Here is a 17,039-nt window from a genome sequence, read left to right on the forward strand (position 1 = left end):
CTTTTTCTGTGATACCAAACCAATCAGATTCATGTTTTTAAAGAGAATCTGTTCCATAACATATTCTGAGACAGCAGCTCTTGTGACTCACAGCAAGTAACATCTGACAGATTTCTACTATCATTTTGTGCCCAAGGCAGATTTTTTTTATAGGCTGAGAAGCTCTGTTTTACCTCTCTTTGCTATACTAGTGCTTTGTATTATCTCAGTTAAGATTTTTGAGTAAGCTTCTTCATCAGTACCACAGATTAGAAAATAAATAGATATTAAAAAGAATTTGTAATATTCATGGTAAGGCCTACTTTTTTTTCTCCATTTGGTACTAATCACAAAATAGGAAGATTCTCAAATGTATATGGAGCCCAGTAATAAAAACAGTTATTACATTTCAGTAATGTAACTAATATAAAAGATTTAGTACTCCATTAAATTATTATGGATGTACTACACTGAGACATGTACTAAATTTATTAAGTATTGTTTATTTCAAAAATTCTAGAAGGGTCACAAGTTAGACTTCAGACTTACTTGTTTTTGAAAGGCTAAAAATATAGTCCAGGAGGCTGGATTACTTTTAAAACAGTCTAGAATAAATGAGAATTTAAAGTCTATACCAAGACAGTCTTATTTGTTATTCTTGCCTTAGAAAAAAAAGAGTGCAACTCTTTAGTTTGATAATAAATTAAGATTAGACGTAACACTTTAGTTGGGAATTTACATTCCTGGATCTACATTTCTAAGCAATTTTCCAAGTAATTATTTGTGAGTGCATGTCTGCGGTTGAGCCAGATGTTATTTTATTAACTTTAATATTATAATAGGGAAAGGAAAAAAAGAAAACAGTAAAAGAACAATAACAACAACAACAACAACAAAAGAGCAGAACAGTATTTACTTGTGTTAACTGTTTGCTCTGCAACAGATGGAATAGAATTTCCAATGTATAAAGAAACTTACACATGGAAACATCTACAGCAGCATTCAAGGATGCATCTTTATTTTGGACTTTGCTATCACTTTCTCTGTTTTACTAGTCAAGTATCTAGTAAGTGGGTTATTGGGAAAATTTGGTAAGGAAGACAGCCATTACCTGCATGAATGCATTTTTAGAAATCTTTATGTATAAATTAGACACATCAGTTTTTGTTTTTTTAAAACTAGCTGGATGATGAGGGAAAAGTTAAAACAGTTTGTAACTCTCAAACTGGTAAGCATGTATGTAAAGTATGAGTATTGAAGTATGGAGTACTAATGCAAGAAAAGGATAGAAAGCTCTTACTAAAGTATTAAACATCTTTTCCAGCTACTTCTACAAATCTCATTTACCTAGGGACAATCAAGAAAATTTATCTGAAATAAATTTTAAACTGGATTAATTAAACTGCATTAAATCCCAATGTAAATATATTTCCTCAGAATTAAAATACTTTTATTTAATAATATTTGGAAGTGAGTTAAAGTAAATCAAATTAAGCTCTCTTTAATATTGCTTGAGAACATCCATCCTATAACTTCAAAGCAATAAAACTATCTCATTTAAAATTCCGACCTTTTGTTGTTCTGGATTGCTTTTCCCAGTCAGATCAATGTGGATAAGCCACCCTGCTACAATTTTTAGTACCAGCTACAACCTTTTAGATTCTGACATTATTTGATTTCCATAACTAAAATCTGTACTTATATTAGGCTTTTTCCTGTATTACCTGAATTGAGAGATCTTACATTAAAAAAAAGGAAAATCAGAAAAAGCAAATATCTCCAATTTTTCCTTTATTTGCTCTTTAAGGTTTAATTTCAGCAGATTTTTGATCAGCTTATTCAGCTTTCAAAAATATTTATTTCTTATTCTCAGAGCCAATATTTTTCTGAGGTAAGCAGCTAGAAAAATGTTAGTGTGATTAATTTTTTTTGTTCCAGTAATGTGTTTAGATTCTTCAGCATTTCTGAAGCCACCAAATGCTGGGGCTATTTAGATTCAATATTTAGGGACTAATTTCCACATTTTACCATGTAGCCTCTTCATATCCTTTCCACAGCCTAAAACGAAAAGATGGTTTGTTATTAATAAGTGTGTTTCCCAGTGGGGTCAAGCCAGCAAAGGAGCAGCAAGATGGTATGTTTACATATTTATAGGATATTTACTTACTTTATTTCTGAATGATGAATTTGCTTGTGTGTAGACCCCAAATATGTCTGAATGCAATAACAGAATGGCAAAAATATAGTCTCATTGGTTCAATGCAAAATGGATTTGCCAGTGAGATTTTTGTGCAGTCGTAGATAAATACTCATTTTTATTAAGAGCTCAATTTTAAAAGCAAAAGAAGCAGAGCCTACAGTATTGAATTTTAATTTTTTGCATCATGATTGATAGTGGGAGATACAACCATAGGGCCACTTGTTCTAACTATGGAGTAGTGGTGGTGAGGGAGAGGGACACACACGTTCCCAGAGCATGCAGCTGTCTGTACTTCAGGTGTGCTGCTTTGCATCCATCATTGGCACACGAGTGAGAGGAACATGGAGTAACCTTGAACTTCTGGAAGTGTAATTCTTGTTCTTCAGAAACATCACGTTAGTGCTGTGGCATCCCTTTGACCTGATCATTAATGGATTATCAGACCAAAACCATAAATTAAATAAGGACAGAAACAGACAAAGCCAGTCATAGATATATTTGTTACTTCTCTGTGGTTCCTTTTTTTTCCCAGTCAGTATCAGTTAAGTTTTGACTTATCACTGGTTTTGCTTTTCCTTCTTTCCTGCAGTTTATTATGCTGACATACATCTTTATGCTGGCCTGGCTTGGAGTTACAGCTTTCACTTCTCTGCCTGTTTACATGTACTTCAATCTGTGGACCATTTGCCGAAATGCCACTGTAGTGGATGGAGCTAATCTCTGCTTGGATCTTCGCCAGTATGGTATGTAAACAAAAAGCACTAAATGAAAAGTAAGATCTCACAAAAGAAAGCATTCCACTGCTTTGTTTCCATGTATCTGAAATGAAGTGTTCAGTGTTTCTGAAACAATTAAGTGTCTCTCTCTGCCCTTTTACCCGCTGGTCTAGGCAGTGTATAAAAAATGAACTGCATTTCCAGACCTGACAAAAATTGAGTCGACTTTTTGCATCTTCCCAGAGTAATGAAAATCTGGCATGGGACTTTGGCTTAGTCTTTTCTTTACAAATTGCTGGAACTTGTCTAAAATGCTTAATTAGTCATTTATCTGGAGAGTGGCTTTTAATCTTGTGGTGGGATGCTGACTTGGAGATGTGAGATCCTAGAGTATCAGCTGTCTCTGCAGAGGTGAACTGGGACACGACAAGATTCATTGCTTTCAAAAACCTTGATGTCGACCAACAATACTGATAAAAACACTCTAAGAAAGTGGTAGAGAGAGAGATAAGAGAGGGAGTGGGGCTAAAGCCTGAATGATAGAAGTCAGAATAATGTGGACATATGCACCTATGTGCGTTTTGAGAAACACAGATAGAAAGGGATTTGTAATCTTAAAATGTCTGAGAATTCTTGTATTACTGATGGTAATTCAATTCCTTCCACCTGTAGGACTGGTTTGATTCTACATGTTCTGGTCTTAGTGATTTCTCAACCCACAGAGCTTTGGGTAATCATACCCTCAACAGAGAGTACCTTATCTTTCTTTTGTTTCCTTTATTTTTGTGGACTGAATTAAATCACAGTATATTTTTAATTTTTACGTGGAGATATAAAAGATGCTGCATTTCTTTGCAAAGAAACAGTTTCATTAATAATAAACATTTCAATTAATCTGAAATAAAATGTTTGACATTATTCTTTCATAAGAGGGATGAAAAGTAGGGTTTTTTATTATTTATTGTTTTTATCCTACACAGCATGGCAGGTGAGTTTAAAAAGCACTTATCTGATCACATCAAGTGTATTAACTTTTCTTTCTATGACCTTTTATTTTGTTAATATTCATGAGTATTTTTTTATTAATTCTATTTAGAATGTTCACAGAACATTAAGATATACAGTGTGTATTCTGTGAATGTACCTGTTTCCTGTAGATTCAGTGCAAAAAACACTGATAAATATTAGGAAAGAGCCACTTTTCATGATAAATGAGTTAATTGCAGTTTTTTCTTCAAGCTAATCTTTGATTTGGTATCTGGACATTAGCTAAAGGAAGCAAGATAGCAGATTCTACTTATTATTGCTGAAAAGAGAAACAATAAAGTATAAGTTTGCTCTTTTATAACTTGTGAAAGAATCTTTATACCAGATCAATATGTTTGAAATCAATATACAGCACATTTCCTCACATGAGAGTAGCGAAGGTTCGTGAACATTTTAAGTGTATACATTGGTTGAAAATATTTTCTGGTTTTTTAATGTGCTGATCAAAATAGGGAATAAAAGTTCTTTCAAAAATGGCAGAAAAATTGTTACCTATATATTTCTTATTAGGGCTTTTACTACATAGATGATGTGTTAGTTTTGTGCTGGTTAAAATAGAATAGAATCCTAGGATGGTTTTGTTTGGAAGGCATCTTAAAAACAAGTTCCAACCTCCTACCATTGGTAGGGAGACTTTCCTCTAGATCAGGTTGTTCAGGACCCCATCCAACCTGTCCTTCAGCACTCCAGGGCTGGGATGTCCACCGTTTCTCAGGAAACGTGTCCCAGTGGCTCAACACCCTCACAACAAGGAATTTCTTCCTTGCATTTCACCTAAACTTACCCTCTTTCAGTTTCAGCCATTACCCCTTGTTCTACTGCAGTGTGCCCTTGTGTAAAGTCCCTCTCCAGGGCTCTTGATGGACCCTTTTAGTTACTGGAAGGCTGCTCTAAGGTCTCCAGAATGTGCACTCCCAACTGCCTCAGCTTGTCTTCACAGGAGAGTTGCTCCAGACTCCCAATTGTCAACAAAACCCAGATATCATTGTTAAAATAAATTATTAGCCTTTCTCATATAAAGGAAATTGATATCTAGCAGGAATTCTAAATAGTGTATTTTACTCTTCTCCAGGTATTGTAACTATTGGAGAGGAAAAGAAGGTTTGCACCTCATCAGAAAGTTTCATCAAGATGTGTGACTCTAATGAGGTAAATAAATATCATAGTATTTTTGGCAAATCCATAATATATGTTGTAGTAGGAAGTAGCTAATATATATTTTATTACTGTTAATGATCTAATTCTAGCTATGGTGATGAATTAAATTGCAGTGAAAAATACAGTCAAGCGAGTAGTTTTTTCTAGTCTTTTACCAAGTACCAAATTCAGTCAGAGTATTTCTCCATCCATTTGTTTTTTAAAGACACTTGTGGATGTTTTGTTTGGGTTTTTTTAATAATTCCAATATCTTGTTCCTTGTTATTGAGATGTTTTTGAAAGCGAATGCCCCTGCTGCACAATGAACAAATCTGTATAATGACTTGCTGATTGAAGGGCTTATGATTACTGTTGTGACAGGAGAGGAAGGATTTCAAATGGATTTGGCCAAACCTTGTTGAGCATTAGGATAGTAGCTTTTAGCACATTTTTCTTTGTAGTTTGTCCCTTGGGCAAATGCCACCTGTTTCAGTGTTCTGGTTTTGTTTTTAAATTGTAAAGGATGAAAGCAGGACAAACAAAATTACATCTGCCTTAAAAAAAGAGAGGTTAAAATGTTGCTCCCTCTGAAGCCGGAAGGATCAACACTTGCTAAGTGTTTTACTGGATCTTGCTATGGTTGAATAAATCTTAGAGGGAGGGTACACAATCCGCCCTTATACCAAAACCATCTTAGAAAATGCAGCTCTTGTGGTGCAGTTGACTCTCTGTGGCTGCTGCATAAACCAGGTCACTGAAATTCAAAGCAAATGTAATAATTTGTTTTGGGGTTAGGTGAGGAAGGTGCTTAATTTGAATTATGTAAGTAACCTGGTTTATATTATATGACTATGAACAAATTTGAGAGGAAAGTGAATCAATATATGGGGATGAGAAGCTACAGTTAATGAAGGGAAAATGGGGTTTCTTAGGCTGTTTCTGCCACTGGAGAGGCCACCATAAACAGAATTCTTGTTAGGTAGTGTTGCAATACTGTAGCATAAAAAAAACCCAAACAAAACCCTCAAAATACACTGGTGTCTTTATTTTTAAATAATTAATTTTCTTAATATTTTATAATGTAAATGCTGTAATTTCAAATAGAGTTATGCTTTTTCCCTGATATGAGCATTGTAACAAAACAAGCACAAGCACAATGACAGATAGGAATATTTTTCCAAGAGATTGATATCACTCTTCATTACTTTTGTGGAAGGGTGGCACAAGGAAGGCAATTATTTTTTCTATGTTATTCTGAATTTTTGTTCATTTTCTGTTTGTTGTACAACCATTAAAGTTTTTTCCTTGCCTCTCTTTGCAGCTAAACATGACATTCCACTTGTTCATTGTGGCACTTGCTGGAGCTGGAGCAGCAGTCATTGCTATGGTAAGTCACCCAACATTCTACACCTCATCTGAATTGCTGATACCTTCTGGTTCTGACTTAGGATCAGCTGTTCAATTTGCATACTATCACTCAAAGCTATTATTAAAATATAGTTATGTAATTCAATACTATTTTTTTCTTTTTTCTTTTTTTTTTATATATTGATGGATTCTTTTTGAAGTAGAATATCATGATTACTTTCTTGAATTAAAAAAACAAACCTATAAGTACATGCTAAGAATATTTACTATTCTTTTGCTGTATCCAGACAAGTCTGAATACATGTGTCTGTGTTGTAACCATAGTATTATACTTTTGTGATCTCTGCCTTTCTGGGTATTCATAGGCTTGCCATGCTGCTATTTTAGGAGCAGAATCTTTTTGTCAGTTCTGTGAATATGTATGAATGTGTTGATTTTTCTGTCAGGACTAATTTTTCAGTTGCTTTATAATGAAGATTACTTTAAATTTAGTGACATTTTGTCAATGAGAAGGTTCCACTGAGGAAAAAAAGTGTATGAGCTAGTGCCCTGCTCTTTAGTCTTTTGTCTGCTGTATTCGCTTAAGCATAAAGATATTTTTAGACTTGCAGTTCTGTACTGGTGTAGGTTTGCACTATGCACACTGGAATGGGAAATGAAAAATTACTGTTACTTGGTGCTGATGCATTCATAAGTGTTAGCAGTGGTGATCACTATGTACTACCTATACTAGTAACTTTTTATAGATCATAGGGCCATGGTTATTTTGCTATCCTTATAATTCAATGAAGCTAGTACTGCTCTTACATTAATGATTTTTTTGTTTTGTTTTCATCTGCCATTCATTTGCTGCAAATAACAAAGATAGCTAAATGAAAAATATCTCTTTTCAGTATAGTTTTTTGTTTCAAGGTCACAAGTAATAAGTGTAACAGTAGAATACAATTAATATTAATAATGCAATTGGTTTTGCAAACTTTAAATTTTCTACTTATAGTTCCAATAATGGTGATCTTATAGCAATTATGATAATATATCATTATTGTTAGGAAATTAAATCCAAGAGATCATTATTTTTCAATTGCACGATTATTTGGAAGTATAACCAGCAGCTTTATCAAATGCTGGTTTGTTCAGATAAAAATTCTGCTTTTTAAACAGGACTTTTGAATCTGGATAGCCACTGAGATATTCAGTGAAAAATAACACGTCTTCAGTGAAAGCAAATTAAGTAGGTACATTGTGCTGCATAGTTTGAATACATAATACTTTCAATTAAGTTTTTAAAAAGACCCTTCAAAATTCAACATATCAAAGATGCCCTAACTGTATTACACCAAGCACAAATACTCCAGGAATTCCCTTTGATGGTGCACATTTATTCACATATTTTTGAAGGATTATCCATATCCAAGTGTACTTTCTGTTGAATTCCATAACTGCACAGAACAGACATGATAACACTGTTTCAAACAAAATATAAATTAATATTCTAAATTATAGTAAATTGCATAGTGTCCCAATGCTGATAAAAATGTTTCATTACATGTTTGCAACAGTTTTATATATATATTTCAAGTTTGTAACTATACAGTTTGTTTTTAGCCTGCCATTCTAATCTGTTAGGTACCTGCTAAAGACCAGCACATTCCACTCTTTGATGGTGGTAATTTCTACAAGCAGCATACCAGACCACATCTGTAGGTTGAGATGCTTGACCAATCTGTAGGCTGCTTCACACTTGGCACAGTAGCCCAAACACAAGCATAAGGGCATGAGGGAAAATTCAGAAATTTGTGGTTGGACATGCAGATATTTACAGGTTCTCCTTTCCCAAGGTAAAAGTAATTTAAGGGAGGAAAAATTAATTTGGGGTCCTAATTATCTCATCTAGGAAGTAGAAGATATCTTTTTTTTCTCCAGATCTTAAACTCAGATTAGTAGACAGAGGTAATGCATCAGTAGTGAGAAACAGTGTGCAGAAGTAATTCCAGTAATTGGAGAACCCATGCCCTTCACTGCATGTGCTGTTTCAAGAATAATCACAAATATGAAATGATGACATTTGTATTTTTATATATCCAGAACATGTTTGTGAAATTCAAGAGGAAAATTAGATTAAAATATCAGTCTTTTGCAAAAGAAAAAGCTAATTAATATAATGCACTCTTAAAACATTTCTTGCAAATAGTTACTTTAAACCAGAATAGTCTATCTGACTACACTGGTAAATATTTTGCATTTATGGCCAGCCTTTAACAGTAGTGCAACATTAGGGACACTGCTGAATAACTGAATTGGTAAAAAGTGCTGTCTGAATTGATTTTTAAAGTTATGTCATCAATATTCTCCTCTGTATCCTCACTTCTGAATTTGTAAACATTTCCAAGTGCCAGATTATTTAATATATGAAGATTTCTTAAACCCTCTAATGTCAATATTCTATAAAATTCACAGAAGAATCAGCTTATTCATAAATGTTAAGTCCATCTGTCCCCAGGATACTTTTCATGAAAGTGTATTTTAAAAATACATTTTTTTAAAAAGTAGTCATTTATTGCAAAACCGCCACAAATCTTGTTAATATTTGCAATACCATTTGGTCACAAATCACAAGCTCCCCATATCTCTTGGTCTCAGATTTGTATATGTATTTTTTCACAATTCACTAGATACCTCTTTAGTCTGCAAAGGAGAGTGTTGTTTTGGGGTTCAAAAGGAGAATTATCCTACGTATTAGGACTGATATATATTGGAAACCTCATATTTTTTACATTATATGCCAGGGAAAGTTTCATTTTGCAGCAAAGAACACTGTTTAAGGGTTTATTTTGAAAATGTATTAATCTTATGTCAACCCAGGATGGGAAAAAAAGAACCAAAACCTGATAGAATTATTTATTTTTTAAATGCTTTTTGAGAGTTTCCATCATGGAAAAAATAGCCAGGGTTTTGAATTTTTAATTTGTACCATATATGATTCTGAGCAGTACTGTTCTTTCTTGTGTCTGAATGGGTAACAAATACATATGGAAAAGATCATTGCAATAATACATATTAATTTTACTGTGTCAGTGTGTTAGAAACAGAAGACGTGAAGGTTAAATGTAAGCTCTAGCATTCAAGAGTTGATTGTAAGGCCATTATACATTCCACCTGTGATGTTTCCCTAAAAACACTAGAAAAACTGAATTATGAGATGCACAGTTTCCTTTCTTAGAAGTTACCATGTGAGCCAGTAACTTTTTTGCCTTAACTTCCACAGAAGTTTTATCCTGCAAGGTAAAGATGCAATCAATTCTCCTGAAACAGGAACAAGGGAAATGACAAGTGTTCTATTCTTCTCCTCAGTATGATTGTGCTCCTCTGCAGGGTATGAGTCCCTGTAAAGGGAGGAAGAAAACTTATTTAGATGTGGGTCCTGGGGAAATAGTGATGTGTCCTGAATTGAAAAATACAACAAACTCCCTGCCCAAATACCTTTCTAGGCTAGCTGCAATTCCACAATTTCTAAATACCGAAGCATACTTTCACATTATGAAGAAATCTAAGCAGGAATGGGTATGGAAAGACCCTGCACTGTCTTGCATAAGTCTGTAATTGAAACCTCCTGAGGCAGACTGTGGAAGCTGCCTGGCTTCAATTTAAATAAACCTTGATGAGGGCCCCACTGGCTTCAGGCTATTCAGGTCATGGAGTTGTGAAATGCAATTAGACAGCCACTTAGAAATGACCTCCTTAGTGTGGCAATGTTATCTAGGAACTTAGTGCTAAAAGGGAAAAACAAAGGTGGCTGGACTGCTAAATGTATATGTGGTTATAAAACATGGATATGTATTTGAGATTATATAAGTTAAAGTAGGCGTTCCCTGGCAAGTTTTCCTACTTACAGTGAATGTGAACTCCAAGAGTTTTCAACAGTTTATTATAGTAGTTTGATTCAGTAACTTCATAAAGAAGGGATGGGCAAAGAGTAGATGTTTAATGAAGGTCAGACAGTTACTAATATACCTTCAAAATAGGCTATTTTTTAACAAAGAGAAATGCCGAGTGAAACTGCAAGACATTAAGTTTAAATTTGTCCCTTACTGGGTCATTACCAAATATTTTGTGAGGATAAGAAAACATCATACCATCTTCATTATGAATTCTTCAGTTGCAAGGATTTCTGGCAAATAAGTTTTTAAAGGTCATGAAGATGTGAGTACATTGATGCCCCTCACTTCCAGGATCCTCATGTCTACAATCTGAATTTCAGTCTGTACTTTTAACTGAAATTTCAGGCTCAAAGGACCAGTATTCGTGTTTTCATTGGGTGCAAAGTGCAATTGAGATGACAAAATTGTTAGGATTACAGCCTGTTCAGTTTGATTTTTCTCAATAGTTTTACTGTGGAGAGTTCAAGGTGTTTCATTCAGTGCAATGGGGATCCAGGATTAGCATCTCTCATTTGATCTAGAAATGCCTGATCCAGAAACTACCCATGGTGAAAGTTTTTGGAAGAGCTGAGTTAGGATAGAAGGTGTTTCTTTTTCTTGTGTTCTAAATGATGACTAGAGAGTGTTCCAGAGTGCCACACAACATACTGCCCTCTCCAACATCTATACCCACAGATTGCATTGCTAGTGTTGTTCTAGAGATATTAAGAAAATCCTAAAGATATGTAGAAATACTACTCTCTAGTTTGTTTTGTTTTTTCTAGAGGACAGATTCTCTGAACAACTTCTTTCTACTTTTATGCCTCCTCAAGTCCTACAGCATTCCTCAAATAGGGATTAATTGGAAACTTGACTTAAAACATGAGGATAAAAATGGTATAAAAATATCTTGTCTTTTTAAGGCCTTCAGAATGCTTTCTTTGATCTTAATTATCCCGATTAATTATACAGATTATCCAAACATACTTTTGCCTGTACTAATCAGCAACAATTGCCAATGAACATTTGTGAAAAAAATAAGTCCAAACATTGGATATTCCAAAAGAAGAAAGACATATTAGAATAGATCTGTTCATTTCATATGAATCTAAGATATTAATACCCACAACAGTACAACATGAACAGGATAATTTGCATAATCTCAGGTGGTTTTTTATCATTTATTGTATTATTATTCCATTTTGCATTAACTGAATCCCAGTATAATTTCTTGACTTCTTAGAGAGGGGTGGAATATTTTGGATCTCACAAAATTGTCCATTGCTTCTGAGGAAGTAGATTAATATAAATTAAAGAGATGTTCTCATCAGAAAGTGTCTGAAAGTCTGCTAGGGAAGGAATGAATGTACAGAGAGTCCCAGCAAAAGCCAACGGAATATCCTTGTGGAACATTTTTATTTTCTAACTGAATACAGAGTAAACAGAGCATCCCTTTTTTGTTTGTTTGTTTGTTTTTTCAGCTATATTTTTTCGCATTTTGCCTAAATGAACTTGTTTTCCAGTTATTGACAATTTCCCCCCCCCGGATTAGTGAATTAAATACAAAGCTAGAATCGCAGTTGAAAGAAGTAAGTCATTGCTAAATGAAAAGAATGTGCTAACTTTAACAAAAATTAAGTTGCAAAACTTTCTGTAATTGTATTAGATATGCAGACATAAGAGGTATCTGTGGCATATTTCTATCTTAAGAACCACTTTAACAAATACTTCAGTGCACAATAAATACATAACCAGAAGGCATTTTTACATGTACCTTTGCAGAATAGCTGAAAAATAATGCAGGGATGGTTTGTGGGTTTTTCAGTTTTTACTCTGTTTTTTCTTGTATCTGTTGCTACCAACTACTAGTTATAGTATCAGTAGCAGCTGGGAGATAAACTGAAGGTTTATGAAGCCTGAGTTTGCCATCGTGGTCCTGTAGAACTTGTTGACACAAGAATGCCTAGTACCTGCTAATGAGAGCGCTCTCTGTCCTACAGAGCTCAAGTTTACAGTTCTCTGTCCTGAACTACCTCTATTGTTTCTTAACACTGTGTTACCTCTCTTACAGGTTCATTATCTCATGGTCTTGTCTGCCAACTGGGCCTATGTGAAAGATGCTTGCAGAATGCAAAAATATGAGGATATTAAATCAAAGGAGGAACAAGAGCTGCATGATATTCATTCTACTCGCTCTAAAGAGCGGCTCAATGCTTATACATAAAAGAAACCTTGTCTTACTTCCTAACGTGAATGCTTTGTTGTTTAACTAAAGGCCATCCTACCATTTTAAAAACAATTGAAAGTGCTTCTCACAAAAGATAGTTTGGGTGACTTACATATCACCTACATACAATTCTTGGTTGTCTAGCACTTGGTTTCTTAATTAGTTCTTACTTTGTGTGACCATTCGATACCACAAAGCTCCTAAATATCCTTTCCTGAATCCCTTTAAGCTAATTAGTTCTGATAGGTCAAGGATACTAAACTGTTGTCAAATACAACTATGTGTTTGATTTTTTTAATCACTTTGTATGTGTTATGCATAACACCTTTTGCATTGTTTCTTATATGTTTTTGGAAAAAAAAGTAGCTTTTTATACTTTTTAGTTTTGAGTTCAGTAACTACTTTAACTACAGGTATACTTCAAAGGGACCATTGTACATGATGTACAATATATAACGAAAACATTCTGATGACTTTCCTTTATATATGGAAAACCTGCCAGAGGGACCCTGATCAACTTCAATGAAGGTCCTAAGAACGTTTTAAACTATCAAAGGTGCAATTTCTAAATTTGTAATAGTGGGTAAAAAAATTCAAAAAAAAAAGTGAAAAAAAGAAAAAAAGAAAAAAAAAAGAAAAAAGTGCTTCTTATCTTTGTTAACATTGTATTATTGATGTTTTTAAAGAATATTCTCTTGTTTCAAGTTCCATGGGTGATAATTCCTGTTTGTATTGTGAGCATGCAGTCCGTGGTGCTAACAATGCATGGCCACTTGCCTTTTGAAGGAATTCAATACCACGGCTACCTGTTAATGAGTTATGGTATATAGACAACTGTTAATTAAGTGATATAGTTATTCATAGTTTTCTACAGAATAATATCTCTTTAATTCAATGATGGTTATGCTAAATTGGAGCTGTCCATGTGATGATGTAAGAAATTACTGCTTAGCTACATTTATGAAAGTAATATATCAAAAATGCAGTGACCATAGGAGTCAGATGTCTTTTTACCTGCTTTAAAAATTTAAATGGATTGCACCTGTCTGAACTGTAAAAGATATATTAAAGGAGACTTCCATAAATGTTATAGCTTGGCTTTTAGCTTTCCTACACATAATGGTTTACCTGTATTACGTTGAAGTAAGGCGAAAGACCACTACAGAGCTTATTATTTCAAAGTGTAGTAATATATTTGAACCTTTATTTTGATATGAAAATGTTATCAGAATGATAGGTCATCTTAATTTGAAAGAATTTCCTGTATCAAAAACAGAACAAAAAACCCTATTTAAGAAAAGTTGGTATTATTGGACCAAATTTGGTGGATTTTTTTTTTTTATTTTGCCTATTTCTAATGCTACAAGAATGCTGTAAAGTGTCTTTTAAAGTGATGTAGCCTGACAAGACATTTTTGTCAGTGTTAAAAATCTTAGGTAGTTTTGTGCACTTATTGGACCATTGTGAATTCTCTCTCAGTGTAAGTGCATTTCTAATAAAACTTCTTGAGTAAAAATCTTCTTTGTACTATTACTAGTCATGCATCATCAGTAATTTTTAACAATTCTTGTAGTAAGTAGAAGGTAATACTATAGTTACTTGTGGCATGATAATGCACTAAGTAGTATTAGTTGGTTGATTTTTTTTTCTTTTTTTTTTCTTTTCTTTTGCTTGTTTTGGGGTTTTTTTGGTTGTGTTTTTGATTTGGGGTTTTGGTTTTGGTTTGGATTTTTTTTACACTTAAGCTGTCCTACGGGGTCAACAGTTTTCTGATAATGTGCAGTACCGGTATTACAGTTCTGCAAAAAGTATTAGGAACCTCTTTTTGGATTCTATATTGTAGTGTTTCAGTTTTGTGTCTTAAAATGTTTGTGCTGATTTTTAAAACTATGTCTTTTAAACTCATGTAATGATGTTAATGCTTTTGGCTCTTCTCTGGTATTAGAGTTTGTATTTTCACAAAGAATGCTTTGTAGCAGGCATTACAATTAATCTGTTTTGTACATAAATGTGCCAACAGCTTGATGGTGGCGTTTTTGAAATGTAGAACAAAGTGCTTGCAAAATGTAATAAACACACTTGTGTACTTTGTGTTCTTGTTAATTCTTTGTGTAGATTTTCTTTGCCTATACTGGACAGGTCACTGTAACCAGAAATTGAAGAAGCTTTTTTCTCCTGATGACCTTGCTATTGCACAGATTGCTTTGAATATGTCTCCTAACCACCATTTAGTGTCAGAAATCATATATCTTAAGACTAAGAGAGTAAAATATTTTCTAAGAGAGGAGTTTCATAGTCTAGGAAGTGCCAGGTAGCAGGAGCCATACTTGCTATATTTTTCATATCAGTCAAAAGAAAAATTGGGAAAGTTTCCCATTACTACAGTCTCATTTGGAACAACTCAGCAGAAACTGATCTGACAGCAGTTTGAATATTGCTGAGGATAATGATTTCTGGAAGTTACAGCAGCTAATACTTTGAAATCTCAATAACAATAACAATTGCTTATTTGCATGTAAAGTAATTTAAATGGTTGAGAGAGACCTATAGCTGTGCCAACTAACCTGATACCACTAAGGAAAATTATTTAAAATACAGTTCCACAATGTGTTTGTTTCTCTTTTGTTAACTAGCTGTTATGTAGCTCTTTGTGTGCTCTCAATGAGAACATGTGCCATAGTGGCAATTTTTTTTTCAGAAGCAGCACAAGCCAAGGGAGTAGAGGAGCTTCCCACAGCACAGCACATCAGTCATAAGTGATTCACTTCAAAGTCTGCGCATATTTGGTTTATTCCAGAGCCTTCTCTGTTTGTTGGCAGCCTGAGATGGTTTTTCCTGAGGTAGGCTGCATGGATCTTGATTTCTAAAAACTTTGTGCTTAATCTAAACGTGTGTCTATTGTGCTTTTAAGAAACAAGAAAACCATTGTAGGTTAATCTGTTTGGCACAGGTTTTTACCTTTAAAAAGGCTGCAGTTAAAGAAAAATGTTCAGTTTAAGAGGATTCCAGCCCTAGATACTCAGTTTTGCTTGTTCATCACAGTTTACTATGCCACATAAATACTACTAATAGCATGTTACGAAACAGATTCAAAATTTATTTGAGGTAGACATCCTTCCCAGTCCCTGTCTCCCACTCACATCACCCCCTTTTCTTTTGCACAAGATTATTTTATCTCTCATCAGGGCTGTTTCCCTCAGCAGTAGTGTTTCTGCTTTGAGCAGGAGCACATAAAACTTTGAATCAGCATGATTTAGACAATGCACTGCAGTGCATGGCAGACTGGGGCTGAGTATTTCCACCTTGGTAGAGAGACTGGCAACTTTTAAGCCAATGCACCGCATGGTTAGGTGATGTAGTTATGTAGTTAGTATCTATTTAATATTTCTAAATAGTTAATGACTTTTTTTTCCACAGGAGAATTTCAACCACAACTGGCAATATATCTGTAAATTAATCTAAAATTATATATGCAACTTTTAATCTTACATTAATGCAATTATTTAAATTGTAATATCTGTGCGTTGATTGTAAGCATTTATTGAACATTAGCATGATTGCAACTCACTTCAGTTGATGTGGTATATTTAGGACAGAATATTTCTCTACTGTACTTCCTATAATAGCCAATGGCAACAGCTTCTAGAGTATTTTCCATCACCAAGATCCAATGTATTCTTAAATTCTTCACTTCTAGGTTACCACAAGTATTTATGTAGTTAGTTTTCTGAAGAACACAACTCAGTTTATAAACCATAGAAGATCAGACTATAGTAAATTTCATCTCAGGAGTAAAGGGCGTGTTTATGCAAGCTCTCTCTTAAGAAATCCCAACTTTTAATTTTCAGTGGCTTGCACAGAAGCCCCACATATATTGTTGAGAAGCAGACTGATTTATGTCTCACATTTCAGCACTGCCTCCATTTTGGGTAGATATCAATTGTAAAGTACAAGTCCAGAGCACAAGTCCAGTGTCTTTAACAGCTCTTTCTGTCCCACATGAGTTCTTTCTGTATTTTCTACAAGGGAGGTACTCCAGCAGTTTCTGAATTTTGAAATCTTCAGCTATAGTTTCTTGTCCTTCCAGGTGTCTGCAGAGGATCCCAACACATCACAGAGCTACCTCTGTGTTTAACAGTTACTAGCAATGATGGAGACAGGTAAGTGTTTCTGCTGGCACATCAACAAGGATGGTGACTAGTAGAGAAGTGGATCACTTTTGACTTGCAGTAGTCTAAGCATCAGACAGATTTGCAGCTATTCTGCAGGGAGAAAATTGTCCTGAGGAAAAGGTTCTGCACACAAGCTGCTGTGCACTCTTTCCTTCCTTGTGTGAAGTGGGGTTTGGTCAGATAAATGTGATCCCCAGAGAAGATCATTTCAGTAGGTCTTTGATTTGGCACTTCTGAGCTTCCCATGTTTGAAAGGGATGTTTTAGAGGCATGTGT

At 34.4% G+C, this 17,039-nt stretch overlaps 1 protein-coding gene across 1 annotated transcript in view; it reads left to right on the top strand.

Annotated features, from left to right (window-relative positions):
* GPM6A (glycoprotein M6A) overlaps nt 1-12,588 on the top strand; it is a 112,532-nt gene extending 99,944 nt beyond the window's left edge. Inside the window, exons 7-10 of the mRNA XM_062493610.1 lie at nt 2,769-2,922; nt 5,015-5,091; nt 6,401-6,466; nt 12,436-12,588. Coding sequence (XP_062349594.1) covers nt 2,769-2,922; nt 5,015-5,091; nt 6,401-6,466; nt 12,436-12,588 — 450 coding nt within the window. The remainder of the gene's footprint in view (nt 1-2,768; nt 2,923-5,014; nt 5,092-6,400; nt 6,467-12,435) is intronic.
* The last annotated feature ends 4,451 nt before the right edge of the window (nt 12,589-17,039 follow it).

The sequence above is a fragment of the Cinclus cinclus genome, chromosome 5 (assembly GCF_963662255.1).
Source record: "Cinclus cinclus chromosome 5, bCinCin1.1, whole genome shotgun sequence".
Classification (NCBI taxonomy): Eukaryota; Metazoa; Chordata; class Aves; order Passeriformes; family Cinclidae; genus Cinclus; species Cinclus cinclus.